Source organism: Pseudonaja textilis, chromosome 1 (assembly GCF_049901715.1).
Source record: "Pseudonaja textilis isolate UNSWEBS1 chromosome 1, rPseTex1.2, whole genome shotgun sequence".
Classification (NCBI taxonomy): domain Eukaryota; kingdom Metazoa; phylum Chordata; class Lepidosauria; order Squamata; family Elapidae; genus Pseudonaja; species Pseudonaja textilis.
In genome coordinates, this window is record NC_141990.1 from 39,783,990 (window position 1) to 39,803,319 (window position 19,330).

Consider the following 19,330-nt stretch of genomic DNA (forward strand, 5'->3'; position numbering starts at 1 on the left):
TTTCTTTATAAGCTGTAGACATTGTCATTTTAAATTAAATAAATAAATAAATTTTAAATAAATTATTCTTACCTGCTTCATTTTCAGGTTCTAGGCAAAGATCACCCAGATGTGGCCAAACAGTTAAATAACTTGGCTTTACTATGCCAGAATCAGGGCAAGTATGAAGAAGTAGAATATTACTATCGTCGAGCGCTGGAGATCTACGAATCCCGCCTAGGGCCTGATGATCCAAATGTTGCTAAAACAAAGAACAATCTGGTGGGTCTGTTTGTTGATGTGAAGAATTATGGAGGCAAATAGTTATCTAAGATGAGGGGTGACTGGCTATGGAATGGTTCTTTTGATACTTTTATAACAATATCCCTTATATTCTGCCAGGCCTCCTGCTACCTGAAACAAGCCAAATACAAGGATGCCGAGACCCTGTACAAGGAAATTCTCACCCGTGCCCATGTGAAGGAATTTGGCACTGTTGATGGTATGTACGTCAAAGAAGGAGGAAGCAACATATGCAAAGAGGCCAGGTCTTAGGAGGAGATTGAAACTCTTGAATGTTAATTGTGAAGGTTTCTTGAACATTTCATAATTGTTGGGACAGATGTGTGTGGAAAAGAGAATTTCTTGAGAGACATAAATAAATGAACTATGATCAAGAGCCTATTTTTTCTTTGGACACATTTTGATAAGTAAATGATATACAATCTGTAAGGACTTTTCATTAGCGGTGAAGTTTACATTGTCTAATCTCTCGTAGCTTGCTTATTAAGTCTTTGCTTATTTATTTATAAACAAGGGGAAAGGGACCTGAAAACCAATATATCAGAGGTTCTTCTGAAAATACCATTAGAATGCATACAGAGACCTTTTCTCCTCTTATCTTTTCTCTACAGATGAACACAAGCCTATATGGATGCATGCAGAAGAAAGGGAGAAAATGAGCAAGGTGAGGACGAGAGCAGTGCTCTCATAGGCATTGCAGTGCCCTCCTAAACCATCAAGTATCTGAAGGAATTCCTGAATAATAATTGGGAATAATTTTAGATTAGAAAAAAAAAACTTACTGAAAAGAGAGACACAATCTTATAGTAAAATGATGCATAGTTTAGAGAGAGATAGAAACCTTCTCTCAAAACACATAAGAGCCCAGGGTTATCCAGGTAAGCTGAATAGGTACAAGATAGATAAAAAATAATCACTTGCCTTTCTATTGTGCTTAGGTATACCTTGCTGTTAAGAGTTCCAATTCTAGTGGGACTGTAGAACTTCTAAACTGGGTCACATGTATGCCTTTTGCCAGCTTTAATTGATATGCCAACTGTAGCCTTTCCTGTGGGAAAAAACTAGCTCAGCAGTCAAATTGATCTGTGAAAGACCTCTCCAAGATTCCATATTACCCTTGTGTCTGAAGCATTGCATGCTTCAGACTTGTCAGTTTATTTATTTCCAAGTGAAACATGAAATGCCAGATGTTTCTAGACCTTTATTGCTTGGGCCTAGGTTAGTGGGAAGAATGCTTCTTTTCTATAGGATTCCCCATCCTTCAGGAAATCATCAATTGTTGAACTGTGTGTTTGATGGCTAAATCTTTTTAGTACCTATTCCAGGTCTTTGAAATGTACTGCCTGATGAATAGAAGGACCTATTATTTTTGTTTTTCTTCAAAAAAAGATCTCAAAGCTATATTTTTTCAAACATGCAAAATGTATGTTTAATAATTAAATATAAGTGTGTTATAAAAAGAGTACAGATAGAGTACAAATAGAAGTTTTTGAGAAGGTTGTACAAATTCATAGAGAATGTAACCATTAATAATAATAGATATAAGTTAACTTCAGGATCAGGGCCAATAGGCCTCAGAAACAGTTCTTGTCCTGTTCTTCCCATGCCTTGCATATTTTTTCTTTGTTATAGTGGATTCCTTAGGACGTACTGGAAAATGGACGATGAAGGGATATCAGCAGGTTCTGGGCCACAGACATTTCAAAAGCAGAATGCTAAAGTTTGCTGTTTTGAAGGGCCATCTTTAAACTTCTCAGATTTAGAAAAGTTAATTATTAATGTTTCCCTAGATTGGGAGGAGAGCTAAGTTGAAAAGCCTCTGCATACTAGAGCGACAACAAATCCAAAGTCCTTGGCTTTGAACTTCTACACCTCACTCTGTACAATCATTGATACAGTACTAAGAATAGAATAGAAATTTGGTAAACTTCTGGGACATTTTGGGCTAAAGTACTGAATACATTATAGCAGTTCTCAAGCAGGATGACTTCATTCTCTGTTTTTGTCTTGTGAAAGCTATTGGATTTTTTGTTGTTGTTCATCTAATCTAGTGACTGATAACTGCTTCCAGTAGTAGATAAAAATAGAGATCTATTTCCTGGATTTTAGTACTTTACAGTACTTAGTTTCCCAAATCATTGCTATCACTGCTAAAAAGAATTAGCACTGTTTATCTTATTGCTTTCCATATGTCTTTCTGCACATTGCTTTTCTGTCAAATAGGTGGTTTAAAAGAGGTGAAAAGGACTACATGTGAATGTTCATACACGTGTACTAAGTGGTACTAGTTAAAACGTGTCAGCTGTTCTTAATTTTTGCCTAGCAGTGCCTTGTTACTACTCATTGGTTACATTTGTTAACTTGGATATATCCTATCTGCTGACTTGGATACGAAAGCTGACTGTACCCATGCTGAGAAGTCTCTGAAATTAAGAACTCTTCATTGAAAGACTGTTAGTTTTGAATTGATTTTCCCTGAATTTTCAATGGAAAAAGATCTTTCTTCATTTCTGGCATGTGTGAGAATTTTCCTGATACGAAAAAAAATTACACCATTAAATCAGAAGCCTTCTGAGTTCAAGGGATTGGTTTGGACTCTTTTGTGTTGTGTGATTTTATGCATTTGTCATTTTATACTAGCAAGCATCAATTTATCTTCTGATCATTTTAAAGTACTCAGGTACTTTTGCTTCTACCAGCCTTTTATGTCATATTTTTCAAACTCATGGAAAAAGATGCCTACATGAAACATGATATTGACACCTTCTTCCTGAATACAACTAATGGGATTTGCAATCATATGCCATCCAGAAAGCAAACTGGATAATTTGATAAGGAGAGGAAAAACAAAGACAATTGTTATGAATGCAAAAGGTTTATAAACAGCAGATTCACCGATTGTCAAAAGTGAATTTAGGTTGTCATTTGTTGAAGCTTAATAAAATGCCATATAAATCAATCCTTTGGAAGAAGGTAACAGATGAACAGTATTTAGCAATTAGTGGAACAACTACAGTTAGATTTATTGTGAAGTATTTATCTTGCTAGAAAATATTTCTGAGAAATATTTAGGAAAACAAATGCAAAATATTCAGATATTAATATCCGTCCATTTGTCTATGTAGATAAGTACCCCTATGTGATGCAAACAATAAACTTTCCACCTAATAACTCTAACAGCTAAGTTATATCACTTTTTCTTAAACACAGAAATGAGATAGAGCACTTTAGCATGATAATCCAAAAGATATCTCCAAGCAGTAGAAAGAAATTAGATTGTATGTTGTTTTTGGAATAATAGAGCATTATTTTAGTAATGTATTTATTTAGTTTCCATTGTCTTGAATGTCTTCTCCCACTAGACTACCTGATTTTTGGGTTGTTTCATACTATTAAAGGGCATAAAAACCATTTTACTAGAGCATTGCCTTTGTCACATTTAATCTATATAGCCTGGTAATATCATAAATATGATGCAGTCCCAAACAGAACTAAATTCCATCAAACATATGGAATTTACTTCCACATAAATGTGAAAAGCTTGGATTTCTGTTCATTTCATTTCCTATAGGAAATTTGGGAATTGTAAAAATAAAATCAAAATAGTTAGCTACAATTCCTGTTGGAATGTTACATAAATAAATCTTGTGGGGTTTTCAAATTACATTTTATTAAGTTTTTTTAAAGAGGAGTAAATAAACATATAGTGAATAAACATTTAATTTTCAAGTATAGTAGAATAAGGTTATCTTTTTCAAAATGTCATTCACTGGTTTTAAATAACAGAATATGTAGTTTTATGGAAAATAATGAGTCATTTTATAATCCAACAATGTATAAATATTAACAGCAGTGGTCAGCACAGTATAAAATAAAAATAAAAAATTACAATAAACTTTAAGCAACTGAAGATCTGTTCTGGTTTAAGAACTTACACTTTGAATGCTCTGTTAAGAGAAACACTAATTTGAGATGTGGCACAGGCCCACATATAGAATTATACTTAGAGCAGTTTCCAATTTGAGTAAAATTCACAGATTTATTTTTGAGATTACAAAATTATTTTGGTCATTGAACCATATTCTCACAACTTAATTAGCCATTCTGCAATTATTTTTTTTTAGTTGGAAGTATAGAGTATTCTTGCAGCACTTACATGTATAATGCAACTTCTGAATATTTTGTGGAAATACAAAATTAATGATCATTTAAAAAAAATAGATTGAAAAGAAATTCAGCTTTTAGGATTTGTTTCATTCTGGCATAAATTATTCACCAAAATTGTTGCACTTTACAACACAGCCATCCAATATGAAAAAAACGATCTGACCTGACTGTTAAATTCCCAATAATTTTTAAAGAAGGAAAAATCCATTTTAGTTATTGAGATGAGAATTGTGTAGGAGAGGTAAAATGCCCTATACTAATTTCTCTATATTATTCAAGTAAATTTACTGTACTTTTTCCCCCATTGGAATTCCCCTTGTTACATATGAATTACTCTGTCTAGATTCTGCATTCATTTAATCATACAGTGTTTAATTTGGTTTGGTTCTGAGTCATACATAAAAAACGTTTTGAAGATAACTGTAATTATTACATTTATAATCTTGGAAGATTGTTGGTATTATGAAGCTACTAAGATGGAGAACAGAAATCAACTGAGGAGAAAAAATACATGTATTGCAAAAATATGTGGGTGTCAGCTCCTTGCCCTCTCTGCGCAATGTTCTGACTTTGTGTCCCAAATCAGCAATGAATAAGGCTGAGTATTGTTGATAGCCATAGTTCTTTTTCTTCAAATTCCTTTCCTTCCAATCTACCCTGGGATTTTTTTAATAGCACATATCTAGCTGCAAGTACGTTTTGGTGTCCTGTGCAGAAATATATAGGCTCTGATCTGCCTTTGCCACTATACTGCTTGGCCTACAGAGGAGTAGCTGAAAATCAAGTTATTTTATGAGGGAAAGATGTGAGAGCTTATTTAAATTGTGTGTACTTAAAAATGTTAATATATTATACATCATCAAAATAAAATATTTGATTCTGGATGAAAGATGTTGCCTGCACTGAAGACTCAGAAAGCAGCCAAGTGAAACATATATAGAATTAATTGCAGGTTTTAAATGAGCAAACATGACACAATAAAGGTAACATCCACTCTTATTATTTTTTTGTCCCAGCAAGTGGGAGGACATCTTATGAACTACCTGGGTCCTGGTCCTGTTGGGCTTGTAACAGGATTCAAAAATGGAATTTGACATCTAGGTTTCCTGACAAAACCTGATTTCATTTTCATAATATATGCATGTCAGAGTACATACATAACTTCCCAAATCCAGTCCTTAGCAACTCCATACAGGACGCCCTGAACAACTGCAGTCAATAACTGAGCTAGATAGAACTATATGGCAACTACCTGTGTTTCTAACTTATCTGCCCAATATATTTGACATTTCAGTGTTACACTTAACAGGCTTAGAAGCATCCAATTATTAGGGAATCACCTTGCCTGAGGGCATTCTGAAAATAAAAGTTGTAAGCTATGGAATTGATGTCTGAATTGGAGTCCTTTCAGAAAAAGCTAAGGGTACAAACAATTGTCAGTGATTCAGGTATAATTTCAGTGGAAAGTTGCATGACAGGATTCTTATGCCCCGAGTTCACGCTTAAAGGAAGCTGCGTGCTTAGCTAAAATCCCACAAGTTTCTCAACCAACTGGATATGCGTCTGAGCAGAAAATGTTCTCATCAAAACATTTTATATAACTTTAATGTTTTATGTGCAGAAGCTAAGAGAACCAGCTTTGTTTTAAGTATCAATTTATGCCACACAATCTACTAATTTTGGGGGGTGGGTTTGTTAGGCTGTATCTCTACTCTCAAATGCACTCCTATAATACATGAGCTTAATGATCAAATTCTTTGCCATACTTATTTTTATCTTTGTACGTCTGTTTTCATAATTGGAGTTTTGCTGCAAATCAGCATTTGTAGTATCTCATGGGAAATTTGGGGGGAAATTTTAATCCTGCCATACTGACCTCTGAAGAATGGAGAATGCTTTCATACCATTAACATGCCTAAGAGCTCTTGCTGTGGAGCACTAAGTATGTCAGGAAAATGTTCATTATCTACTTGGTCAAGACATACAACTCATCTCCAGATAACTTTTTTCTTCTGAGATCAAGATGGAGCCCATCCTCAGGGCATATTTATACTATCATGCTTGTATGAGTCTTATTAGTGTGATCCTCAGCCTGATTTCTTTCATATGTGTCATATCTCAGTTCCTATAATTGCCACCCATGCTGGCTTTGGATTCTGAAAGATGAAATCCAGCACAGCAGAGGGCTCTAGAAAAGGAAACTTCTTCTAGTTGGAAAGTTAGAGAAGCTTATTTCTCTGCCAAGGGTTAAGTGCATTATTGGTTTTTTTTATTTCTCCCATGCATGCAAACAGAAACAGAAACTCACTCTTGACTCTGATTGTTCTAATAAATCTTTCCCTCTTGCCAAATTCTCTTCCAGAGTAAACATGGAGAAAACATCCCCTATGCAGAATATGGTGGCTGGTACAAGGCCTGCAAGGTCAGCAGGTAAGGCGTGGAATTTGCTTATGTTTCTGAAGCTTTTTGTGTTAATTTAGGGTTCAGAATCCTTTGTGTTCCACATTTGTTCACCAAAGGAATGTGCAAAGGTGACAAGAAATGTGAAGGTGGGGGAAAATATGTATAGGTTCATGAGGACAGGAATGCTCTATTTCATTTGTCTGCAGATGACTGAAAGCAGAGGATGACAAGCTACTTTATAGAGCAGCTTTACTGGGCACCCTTTGTCCTCACCCCACTCCCTCCCCCTCCCCTTTCAGGAGCTGCCTGTCTGGTATATCCTCTCTGACATGCACAGGGTTTAAATCCTTCTGATTCAGAGCTTGGGGGGATGGGATGGGTGGACTGCTTTGTAAAGCCATTTGAATCAGAATCCTGAGTTCAAAAGGAGTGTAAAAAAAAAACCCTCTTAGAACAAGCTGCATGCATTCTTCTTTATTCTACTTCATATCATGCCTCCCCTATATTCTACTGACTAGCCATATTGGGAGGGGTGTTTTTTTAATATGGGACTGTTGCTCTCTTACGTATTAAAAAAATTAAAAAATCATTTGAGATAGGAGCTCCTTCCAACTTCTTCCCATGCACACCTTCTATGACCTGCCAACAGATTATATTGTTTGTGATTTTGTTAGATTTTCAGTCCTGTGACCGAAAAAATAAACTATGACACGTCTGCTCTATGAATGCCACGTGCTTAGTGTCTCTTGCAGCCCAAGCTGAAATGAATGTCCAGTACCTAAGCAATGGAGCTGGGTGATCACAGCAATCTAAAGTAGTCAGTGGGAATTCAGTAGATCCCCTCCTGACCATTTCATGAACCTTATCATCGGTGAACTCCCCACAGTAGGCTGGGGATGTGATGGAGTTGTATCATGTCCCTTAAATACAATTATCATGTTGATACTTAATTTTTGCAAACCTCCACCTCACATCTTGTTTCCACAGAACAAAAATGATTGCCTGGGCAGCTATTTGGGTGCAGGAAAAGATGCTACTGTTGTAGTATCCTCATTACATATAAGCTCACATGCATTCTGTATCAGGTTTTGTCTTCAATGAAAATACAGTAATATAACTGTAGGAGCTCTATAGACTGGCATATTCATTCATCAAAGATAACCTGGGCTTTAGTGATCAAGTTACTCCAAAGGTAAAGAAATATTTGTTAATTTCAGTTTTCTACTTTTTCTTGAATGCCCCTCAGCCCTACAGTGAACACCACTCTGCGGAACCTGGGTGCGTTATACAGGCGTCAAGGCAAACTGGAGGCTGCGGAAACTTTAGAAGAGTGTGCACTGCGTTCTAGGAGACAGGTGAGGCCGATAGTGACCCAGAAAAAAATGCTGGCATTGTACAAAGTGGAGAACAGGTAGTCTTCCATATAAAAGTTATTTTATCCTCAATTTAATAAATTCCAGAGGGGAAAAAAAAGTTGCGGTTATATATATAATCTGGAATCAAACATAGAAATTAGATTAGGCCTAATTGTACCCACCTTTCAGAGCAGTTGAAAACCATTTTTTCAAATAAGCGTTTGGGACTTGGTGCCTGCTTTTCTGGATTGATTTTTCCTATACTTCTTTTGTGAATTAAAAAAACAATCTTACTGAATATTGGATATGTTATGTTTTTATTGTATTCTTGTGAAACTACCAAGAGTCTTGTGGGAATCCAACAGGGAAGGAGGGAGGGGTAGAAGGGAGGGAAGGAGAAAGGGAAGGAAGGAAGGAAGGAAGGAAGGAAGGAAGGAAGGAAGGAAGGAAGGAAGGAAGGAAAGAAAATTCAGATTTGAATGGTATCTTCAAAGCATCTTGAAAGAGCCTGAAGTCTGGTGAAATTGTAACTGTAAAATGCTATTAGAGTTTTTCTTGATAATAACCACAGTGGTGTGGTTAAATGTAGTTAGTGTGATCTTCTTTTTCCTGGAAAGTTGAAACTGCTTAACTTAATAGCAGTTCTTCCCTTTAGTCAGCAAAAACCACAGAGCATAGACAAAGTTGTCTGGGTTTATTTTGTTTTGTTTTGTTTTTTGGCTAGTCTGAAAGAAGCCAGCTGCAAAGATATAGTCTGCTAACTGGTTTACACTAACATTGAGACTCATTGATGCTGTACTGTTATTCTGCTGCAGCTGGTTAGATCCTGTCTATTATCCTTCTTGATGGCCATTTCCTATATTTCCAGGATATCAGCTGACCTCTATATATTCCAAGGGAGATTTTATGAAATGGAATTCTTAATGTGCAAAAATCAGTATTATGAACACTCTATTTTCCATTTTTATTTTTTCAAAGCAAACATTTTAAAGCAAATTTCTACATACTGAAATGATTACAATTTCCACACATTACATTCCTTTCTTAATGGGTTGAATAGGCTTAGTAAGCCCAGATATCTACAAGCTTAACATATAGCCAAAAACTGCCCCTTTTCTTTTTGCTTCATTTTTTTTCTCTACATGGGAAAAGAAACATCAGTTAACCCACAATTACCTGTTAATGACTTTCAAAACAAGCCAGGAAACAACTTGATTTTAAACCATGTTTTCCAGTATCTCTTTTTAGAAGTTATTTTTATTTCTCAGTTTTGAACATAACAGTAAGTAATGACAACTACAGCTTCTAGTTCACTCGCTTTAAAAAGCAAATGTTAAAACAAGATTAAAGCAGCTATACGCAAGTGCACATAACTTGGATGTACTTTAATCCTTCCTTGTTAAATCAGGTTTTAGTTCAGCAACATTTCCTTAAAGAATAGCATCTTTTCTTTTGCTGCAGAATATTCAATAATCCGTGGTGACCAGGAAGACTGTAGCCTTTCTCTCTCTTTTTTTCTTCCATTCAGTCAGAACTCATTTTCAGAGACTGTCTGGACAAGTCCCTGTAGATTTCTTGGCAATTTTTTTTTAGAAGTGGTGTGCCATTGCCCCCTCCCTTGCACTAAGAGAAAGTGACAAGCCACAGTGTCTCAGCTGATTTGGCTCTGTTTCCAAATTGGCTTTCTTTGTTCTCTCAAAGCGGCTCAGAAAACCTTCTTTGTTTTCTTGCCAAAACCATGTCCAGAGTATTATTGCTTTCTTATGGTTGTTTTTCTCTTGCAGGGTATTGACCCCATTAACCAGACTAAAGTTGTGGAAATTCTCAAAGAGGGCGATGGCTCTGAGAGGAGGAGGAGCCGAGACAGCCTGGGGGGCAGCATCAAATATGAGAATATCACAGATGGTAATGAGGAAGTGAGTATGGGCGTGGAATGGAATGGGGTAAGTACAAGTCCACCATCAAGAGCCACCTAATCCAGCCAAGAGAGACAGGGGGCAGTGACTCCCTGAATGCTATGCTTCTTTGCTGCCCCCTGGCATCTCAGGGAGCTGATAGCCTGTCGTGGCATGCCCACCTTCATTCATTCTTCTGCATGATCTCTGCCCATTCCTCTTATCGCCACTTAGGTAGAATCAGGAAAGGTCCTGCCTGGTTTTTTTTCCCAATAATTCAGAAGTGCTGAGTATTTAGAAGATGATGATGACAATGAAAGAACAAAAAGTAACTGATCTTAGGTACTTTGACCTTCTGTACTATGGTTTCACAGTAGGAAATGGAGAGGGAAAGTGAGAAAAGTGATGTCTGAGGAAGTACTTATAGTTTGGCCTGTATTACAGATAAACTGATAACTTTAGGAAATTGGTACAGAGATAGGGACAGCAGTGTTTGTAGATGTACGTATGAATGGTTGCAAGATACTGAAAAGAGGTGGAACGAATGGGTCAAATTTTATTTTCTTCAAAATAGCAAAAGGCTGCCTGTATCTTATTCATATATTCACTGTTACATAAGATATACACGTGGAGAAACACTTGTCTGCCTTTGTTACAGGAGGTGCTAAAGTAGATGTCACTCTCCTCTACCCTTCTTCTTTGCTGCCCTTTCTAGCGTGATGATTAGCTTCTTTCATTACAGCAAAATGTTGCAAAACCAAGTAAGGAAGACTATTGAGCTGGCTCAGAATATATCACAAAAAGTTTTAGTCCTTGAAAAATAATGGTCTCACTTCCAGTGTCGTAACATTACACTCAGTTCATAAATGAGGAAGCCAGATATTGATTGAAAAAAATCAATCTGTATAACACTAGTTTTTGGATGAAAAACATAACTAAATTTGTTTACTACTTTTCTGTCCCCCAAAGTTGGTTCCACCTTTCAAATTCAGAGACGGGTATTTTGATTAACATTTTGGAACCAAAAACTTGAGTTGGGAGGAAAGAGTAGGCATTTAGCACATGTTACCACATTTGATATGTTTTTTCTAGGTTTTATTTTAAAAACAGATTGAGCAGCAAATAATTTGATCTCAAATAATTGTGGGAGGTGTGGTAATGGATCATTCATTGTTTCTGTGCTTTGGTCATACTAACAAACACTTGCTTGATTGCTCCTTAACTCTTCACACTCTACTCTACTGATCCCATACCTGCATGTGCTTCTCTATTCCCCATCTATCATAAGCAAATTGCCATGACAGCCAATCAGCATCCAGGTGTCTTGCAGTCTTGATTGTGGATTGTACCTAGCAGAAACACATTTAAAAACTTGCTGTAAAAAATACCTGAGCCTCCTAGAATTACATAAAACAGCAATATATGACATTCCAGACCTTAAAGACTTATCCTTTGCTTCTTTTATAAAGAGTACTTTCCAATTGGACTGGAAACCCCTATGATATATATTAGACCAGCTGAATTAACCACTTTTAGTTTCTTCTTATTGTAAGATCTTTGAAAAACATTTAAATGCAAGTATATAATATTTTCTTCTTTCAATTCATTTTTCTAATAAAAGTGTGAGGAAAAGGGCAGTTTCTAAATTTGATAAATAAAATAAATAGGAAGTACATAACAATATCATAAATACTGGTGAGGCCATAGCTATTAGTACCGTAGTTATTTTCAAACTGAAAAACCAATGTTTTATTTGCCCCAGGATACACAAAATATATAATTTATAAAAATGCATAGATAACATTTTGAACTACTCTCTTCTTTAAAGGTTACATTTCTTGAATCTTTGATTAATGTCCCTTATCTGCTTCAATTGTGTGTGATTCATCTTAGTTATTCTATGCTTGAGTAAAGAAGGATTATCTGCATGCATCTTTTAGAGTTTGCTTTTTCCAGGATTCAGGGTAGACATCATCCCTAGTGAAAAAGCAAGTAATTTCAGATGATAACTTCCTCTTTATTTGAATGGATGTAGTGTCCATACTACATCCCATGTTCTTGCCCACTTTATTTGCTACAGAAGCTATAATCTTGTTCCAGGAATCCTCATTTCAAAGTATCTTGTTTAGATTGAGCCTCAAATGATGATAAGGCTGTGGATATGCTAGAACATTCCCTCCAATGGAAGGCTGGTGGCACCATATGAGATATCTATGCTATATTATGGAAACATGATATGCTATCTTATCCATACAATGCACAAATATGAGTTGAAACTGTTCCCAGACTCTCCCAAGTCTTTAAGAGGAATTTAAAAAGTCCCTTCTATGTATCTGCCATGTATCTACCTCTAATCCAATTATTTTCAAACCATGTTTAGAAAACCTGGGTTGGTTTTATTTTGGAAAACTTATCAAGATTCTTCACAGAGATGAGAAAACTGTTGCAAAGAAATCTTTCTCACTCTTTCCAGTCACCCGTAAAATGCATTTCCTGTAATCGCACTTTTAACTGGAATGGCAAAATGCTGAGATCCTGTAGCATTGCCCCCCAGTAAATTGAGTATTTTCCAGATTATTCAGCACCAGCAGAAGTTATGGTGTGGTCATGAGTCAGCGTGAACAAATGGATCGCTATAATTACAGCTCAGTACAGTTTTAATTACAGGAATTCTTAAACCCCGATTTACTTTTCCCATAAGCCCATGATATTTAAAGTATCAAGACATTCACTTGAACTTCAGGCTGTAGATTTGAATTTAATCTTAATCTCTCTCACTTGTTTGTTCTATCTCTTCCTTGGACAGTTAGATCTACACTTATGAAGCTCTTATATTTGCATTCTATTCTTTTTTCCCCAGCTGGTTCAAATTTGATTGACATTCTCAGATTTAAAAAGTCCCCAGCTAAAACTATTGAATCCTATCAACCCTTGTCTATATTTTCCAACAGCCTCAAAGGAAGTTTTTAATGCATGAAAGTATAGGGCCCAACTCCCAATGTATTCAGTAAAATATTCTTAGATAGCTAAAATCTGAAACCAGATAGGTATGAGCTAGGTAAAACAATATAACAATTTAATATTATGCCATTTCATGTATGTAAAGAGCTCCTCTTGCCCTACTCTGAAAGATTACCCCACATGAATGATCCTATTATATGAAGTTGTCATTGCCAAGAAGCAAACTGTTATGTATTACTGCCAGTTTACCATCTCCAGTTTCATTTTGCTAATGAATACTTATTGTTCAAGGGTTTTTTTTTTCCTGTTTTCCTTTGTTTGGGAGTAGGATGCTCTTTTAGAAAGAAGAAAGCAAATTTTACAATGTACAAATTGGCCGATTGTGGCTAAGAAAAGGTTCTATTTGTGTTGCTAAAAATATCTTCACATAATAAACAGAACATAAAGGAGGAAAACAAATAAATGATGTGACCTTAGCCATTAAACCTATTAAACGTTTGTGCTAATAATCAGCTTTTCATGCACTGCATTTTCCCAGTTTTCATGTATGTTTGAATTAAAATGTTAGCCAACTGTAGTTTCTCTGGGTGGATCTTGGATTGGGGGAAGTAATTGTCCCCCAATAACTGCTCTGGAAGATTATTTAGGAAATAGTTCCAAGGGGAAAAAATGTTAATTAACATTCTTCTCCTGTGCTGTATTCTTATTTTGAATATGGGAAGCCACCCAACTCATATTTCACTAGCATTTTAAGGTGACCTCGATCTAGATTGTACTACATATTTTTAAGAACTAACTTAAGGCATGCTCTACACATGCATCAAGACTACATAGGACTCTTTCCGATTGCAGGTGTGAAGAGATCTTTTTATTCCTCTGCATAATTGTTCTCCTCTAGCTTGCATTTGAAAGTCTAATTCTACCAATTTTGGTAGAATATTTGTTGTCTGAAACAGTGTCATGCTTTTTCATAATGCTGCTTGTGTAGAACATGCCTGGCTTTCTTTTTTCCAGCTTGAATACATTTTTTTCCTATGCCAAATTATCCATTTTAAGTTGCTGAGATTGTGGAGATGGGTTTTTTTTTCTGAGAAATAACATTTTATCCTTTTATTATTTGCCACTAATTTTCTTTCTTTTCTCTTCTACCTCTTCCACACCATGCTTGATTGGTTGAAGCAGTGGGACCATGGAATAAATAAAAGAGTTTTCCCTTACATGGCCATGCTGTGTATTGGACCTTGTAATAGGTTTAATTCTTACCCCAAAATTGTGCTGGTCAAATAGTGGTGTTTCTACCCAAAAGCATGATTAAAGAAAGTTTGTATTTTGAAATTTTCAAAGCATTTTTCACATTAGCTAAAGGGATTTGTAAATCCTGTTAAGACCTTCTATATGACTTTCTACCCCTCCATAATTCTTTGGCCTCCTTGTCTAGACTGTTAAAATATAGCTCTATTCCCTCACTGTCACTCTTCAGGATACTATGCATCCTCACCGTGGCCTTGTACATTGTGTCTTTCTCCTCTCTGTGCACTAGGCTTAAATGCCTCCTGAGACTTCTCCCCCCTCCCTTCCAACACAATCACCTGGATGCTTGTGCAGCTTCTTTGGACTTTTTCTTCCAAACCATTCCCCTCCTTCCACTGTTCCTGCTTTCCTCATCAAGGACTCCACACCCATCCCAAACCAACCTTTCATCCAAAGTGAGCACCAAGGAACACAGCAGAAGAATATTCAACTGGCTGCACACGGCTCTACTACAGCACCAATCAGCAAGAGAACAGGAAGAAACTCTACAAGATGGCCTCTCCCCACTTCCTTTGTCTGCCAGAACAGGACTTTTCCAGGATTCCCTGTGGCTTCCTTTGTTCTCTTTTCTGTACCTTAACCAGGGAAGAGGTTGATGTTTGAGAGTGACCTTGTTCCCTACTCTGGGGACACTACATTCACATTTGCCCATCTTCCTATAACTTGCCTTCCCCTTTTGCTGCCTTCATTTGAACAATATGCCCCTTCCTGATCTTTCATGCTGCTTCCGTTTTCTTCCTCCTTCTTCAATGGCACAAAGTACATAATTAAGAGATAGAAACAAACACCCTAATATCTCCCCCCCATCTTTAAATTGTAGATAAGGATGAATGGGCTGAATAAATCATGCTCTTAATTGATGGCAACATGGTTTGAAAGCTCACTGCTGCTATTGTACAAGGCTGGTTTCTACCTTAAGCAGTATTTAAGTCCAGAGGCCCATAAAGAAAGACACAGAAACAATTCATCTGTGTTCTCTGGTATCCGAGGCCCTTTAGCTTCAGGATATAAAAGGATTAGAGACAAAAGCTTGAGCTGTGCATTCTCTCTAAATCATGCTTTCCCAAAAATGAAAATAGGATAAACAAAGGCATTAGAAATAGAAAGACAACAGCAGAAGGCGTTATTCAGAGAGCTAACATTAAGTCATTGACTGATTAATCCCAGTCGGCATTTGCTTTGCCTGTTACACTTCAGAATGCTAGCATTTCACAAGAAAATGCTTCTCTAAAATCACAACCTTGGGAATAATTTTCTCCCACAGTTCCTTTCTCACAGAAGGAATAGTAATTGCTGAAAAAGATGGCGAGACTGCCACTTTTTCCTTACTGTTCTGCCCACAGAGCAAGAGGGGTGGGATAGTTGATGGAGTTTCATCTCCAAATTTATTCTCATTAATGTAAATTTTTAACAATGCATTGCATGTGTGGCCCCAGCCAAATGCCACAAAGCAAGCATATAGAAGATTGGTGTGTTAAGTGATAATGTAGCACTATAGCTCTGCTTATTTAGAAGCATGTCAAGTGAGCAGAAAAGAAAATAGGAATTTGCACGCCCTGTAAGAGAATGATGAAGCAAGGAGTCTTGCATGCAAGAACAAGGAGCAGAGACAATAGAAGGCAGAAGTTTTAAAGTGGGAATAGGTTGGCCCACTGAGATTGAGCTCTGGAGGAATTTTACAGATGAAGACAAGGCTCTAGTAGAAATGGATTTTCAGTAGATAGCGCCTCCCTATTTGTGTTTTCTTACAAATAAACGCAACTACATTTAATTCTGTTTCCTCCCAGATGTCTGGGATTACCACCATGTAGAAGTTGTCTTTGGATGAGCATGTTGCCATAGAGTGAGCTAAGACAGGTTCTGGGCAGAGGAGGAAAGGCTGATTCCCTCAGGAATTAGGCTATAATATTTTTATAGAGTGGGGATATGACTCCAAAATACAAACAGGATACATTGACTTAAAATTGTTGAGAAAGGGAGAAAAAAAACCTGACGATATTCCAATCTGAACAAAGTAGTGACATGTTCTATATAGCAAAGTAGGAAAGCAACCATTTTAGAGATCTGGGGATATATTGAAAGAAGCCTTCTTTTTCACCCAGAGAAAACTGGATGTTAAGATTTTTAGGCTATGAATCTAGTTTCTAAGATAGTGAGTTTCTTTATTATTTACACTGGTGCTAAAATGCGTGTGGGGGTTTCATTTCTGAGAGATAGCCTGATGCTTTAATCTACCTCCAGGGCAAGCATATGTGAAGGAAGATTTTTTTCAGCCTGTCTGTGGATCATACTGTAGTTTTAGGCTGTGTGTATGTAACAGGGGAGGGATTAATGTAGGTTAATATCTTTGTGAATACAGCTGGTTTCTGAAAGTAAGAAAAGATTAGTTAAGTTTACAAATTAGACTAGGCATTAGATAAGACATAGTTTTTGAAGCTGTGAGTGCTGGAAAATGGAACTGAATAATAAAAAGTATGGCATGATGATTTTGTGTGGCTTTTTGAAGTACCCATGCCTGCCTCCTGCTGGAGGAGCAACAAACCAGACCATTCAACCCAGGAGGATTGTACTCAGGCGGAGTTTTGAAATATTTTTTATGCAGCTCCTTTGGGAAGTCTTGTGGAGCTGTGGTGAAACCTTTGCTTTTGGCTATGTCCTTCGGGAAAGAAGTATACCTGAATCAGGGCAGCTTCTGTCTTACCCTATGGCTGAGGTGGGCAATATTTGTGATCTGTTACTAAAAACCTTCCCCTACTTTCATTGGCTGTTATGACTCTGCCTCGCCCAAGAAGGAAAGGTAACTGATGATCCAGTGAAGAAGCCCCTGGAGCTGAACCCAGATGCTGCTCTTGCATCTTCCTCATAAAATGTGACCAGCTCTCTCATTCCCGCTTGACTTTCTCTGTTGCAATGGCCTATCTGCAAGTCTTTTTACCGCGCTGTCTAGGAGAGGCTGAAATTCTGTGTTCTACTCTCTGCCTTTGAGATCTACATGGTACTTTCCTTGTCGCTGTGAACTCATTCACCTCTAATTAAAGGCAGAAGGACCTGAACCTTTGCTTCCTTGTGCCTCTTTTCCATACGCTGTCTGTTTTTATTTAAACCAATTTATTTTCATCAAACATAAATATTTACATTACTGTACACTACAAACAATCTGGGTGTTTTTCTTTTTTTGTTCACTAGAAGGTCAGTAAACAGGTGTGCATGTGTGTTTGTATTTAAAATATGAATGCTTTGTATGGCAATGGTGCAGAGAGATGAACCTCCTTTAGAAGAGAGTCATTTCTTATATAGAGTAGCTTGGAATTTAATAACTCTCTAAACTGAAAGGAAACACAGAAAGTTTTAAAAAGATGTGTTTTTGGAAAGCTGTATCTGTAGGATGTTTTTAGGGTCTGAGATTCTAGTCTTCTAGGAGAAAATGACACTGAACAGCACTTCAAGAAACAATAACATAAATCATGTCCCTTTTCTACATATCCATCTCCCCTTCCTAAAGTCCAGATATGTTGGACTTTGCACTTCCAGATACTTAGGCACTCTGTGATTCTGCTTGCTACAGCTTGTGAAAGTTTATATCCAATACATTTGAAGGGTATCAGATTCAGGAGGTTGACTATATTGTATCCCCAAATACTGTTTCTTCCCACAAGAAAGCAAATTTTAGGAATAATGCACAGGCTAATGTTTATTTTCTCCTAGCTGCGTAATTAAAATATATTTATAATTGGGAAATTATGTAAAAATACAACTGTGCATCTAATCTTTATAATTAAGATATTTGTATGCAAAAGCATATGAAAGTACTGATACATTTTTTTCTTGCAAAATGTCTGAGTTCTTCCAAAATGTAAACCTGAGATGTGTTACAATCAAGTTAAACACAAGTAATGGAAAACTAGAACAAGTAGATGAACTTTTACACTTTGTTATGATTGTTATTAAAATGGGTAAATAAGTGGAGAAATTTTAAGACACGTAAATAACATTTAGAAGAGTTGTGGATAGTGTGCAGTCTGTTTCAAGGAATGAAGGTTTGCTGAAAGGAGCAAAAACAATTGTGTATAACAATGTGCTTCTGCCTACTTCATTATGTGGAAGTGAGTTAGGTATGTTAGGAGAAACCTAAGAGTTGATTATAGTGGAAACAGCTGTACAAGATGTCTGCTATAAAACAAAAAGTTTCAGTCAATGATTGCTGAATGAAAGTGGATTCACTTTCTCAGCAGTGAGTAACCAATATGAAAATAGTATGTTGAGATGGTTCAGTGATTCATGTGGAGAACGAGTACTGAGTTACAAATCAAATATAGGAAGGAGATAGGGCCAAGAGATAGTCCAAGGAATTAGTGACTGTATGGAGTTGATAAATTTTTTAAAGCACCATCCAAGTCAATGGGGAAGCCAGATTCACTTAACAACTAGGTTACTAACTTAACTATGATTCACTTAACAACTGTGGCAAGAACAGTCGTAAAATGGGGCAAAAGTCACTTAACAAATTCTTACTTAACAACAGAAATGGTGGGCTCAGTTGTGATCATAAGTTGAGGACTACCTGTATTTTGTGCGAACCGACCACTTTTAATTGATCAGTGTGCTTTAGAACTGATCTACATCTTATTTTAGGAATATAATAGCTATACCAGAATGGGTGGCCATTACTTCCACGATCACTTTAGACTGATCACTACAGTTCGATCAGAGTTGCTTAAAATATGATTCAAAAACACATTTGTATTTTTATCAAGCAATACACATCACTACCTAAGGTCACATAAGTAATCTTTGTATGATGATTAATGTTGGAAACAACCTGACAAGATCAAAACACAAATGCTATTTTCCGTGACCGATTTCTTCACAGTCTTATCTCAAAACTCCTAGATTAATTTTATTAAGAGAGTGGGCAAGGCTTCAAAAGTCTCTTATTCTGAATAAAGCATTTGTCCC

The 19,330-nt window shown here is 36.6% G+C and overlaps 1 protein-coding gene across 21 annotated transcripts in view; it reads left to right on the top strand.

Annotated features, from left to right (window-relative positions):
- Positions 1–19,330, top strand: part of KLC4 (kinesin light chain 4) — a 56,837-nt gene that overhangs the window by 29,490 nt on the left and 8,017 nt on the right. For 7 of the 21 annotated variants that reach the window (XM_087931967.1, XM_087931960.1, XM_087931943.1 and 4 more), the window contains 6 exons: positions 88–261; positions 382–481; positions 894–946; positions 6,812–6,879; positions 8,099–8,207; positions 9,992–10,150. In XM_087931967.1, coding sequence (XP_087788093.1) covers positions 88–261; positions 382–481; positions 894–946; positions 6,812–6,879; positions 8,099–8,207; positions 9,992–10,150 — 663 coding nt within the window. Of the gene's footprint in view, positions 1–87; positions 262–381; positions 482–893; positions 947–6,811; positions 6,880–8,098; positions 8,208–9,991; positions 10,151–14,603; positions 17,428–19,330 lie in introns of those variants that run through there. The other 14 variants (XM_087932000.1, XM_087931994.1, XM_087931983.1 and 11 more) reach the window with 3 other exon arrangements.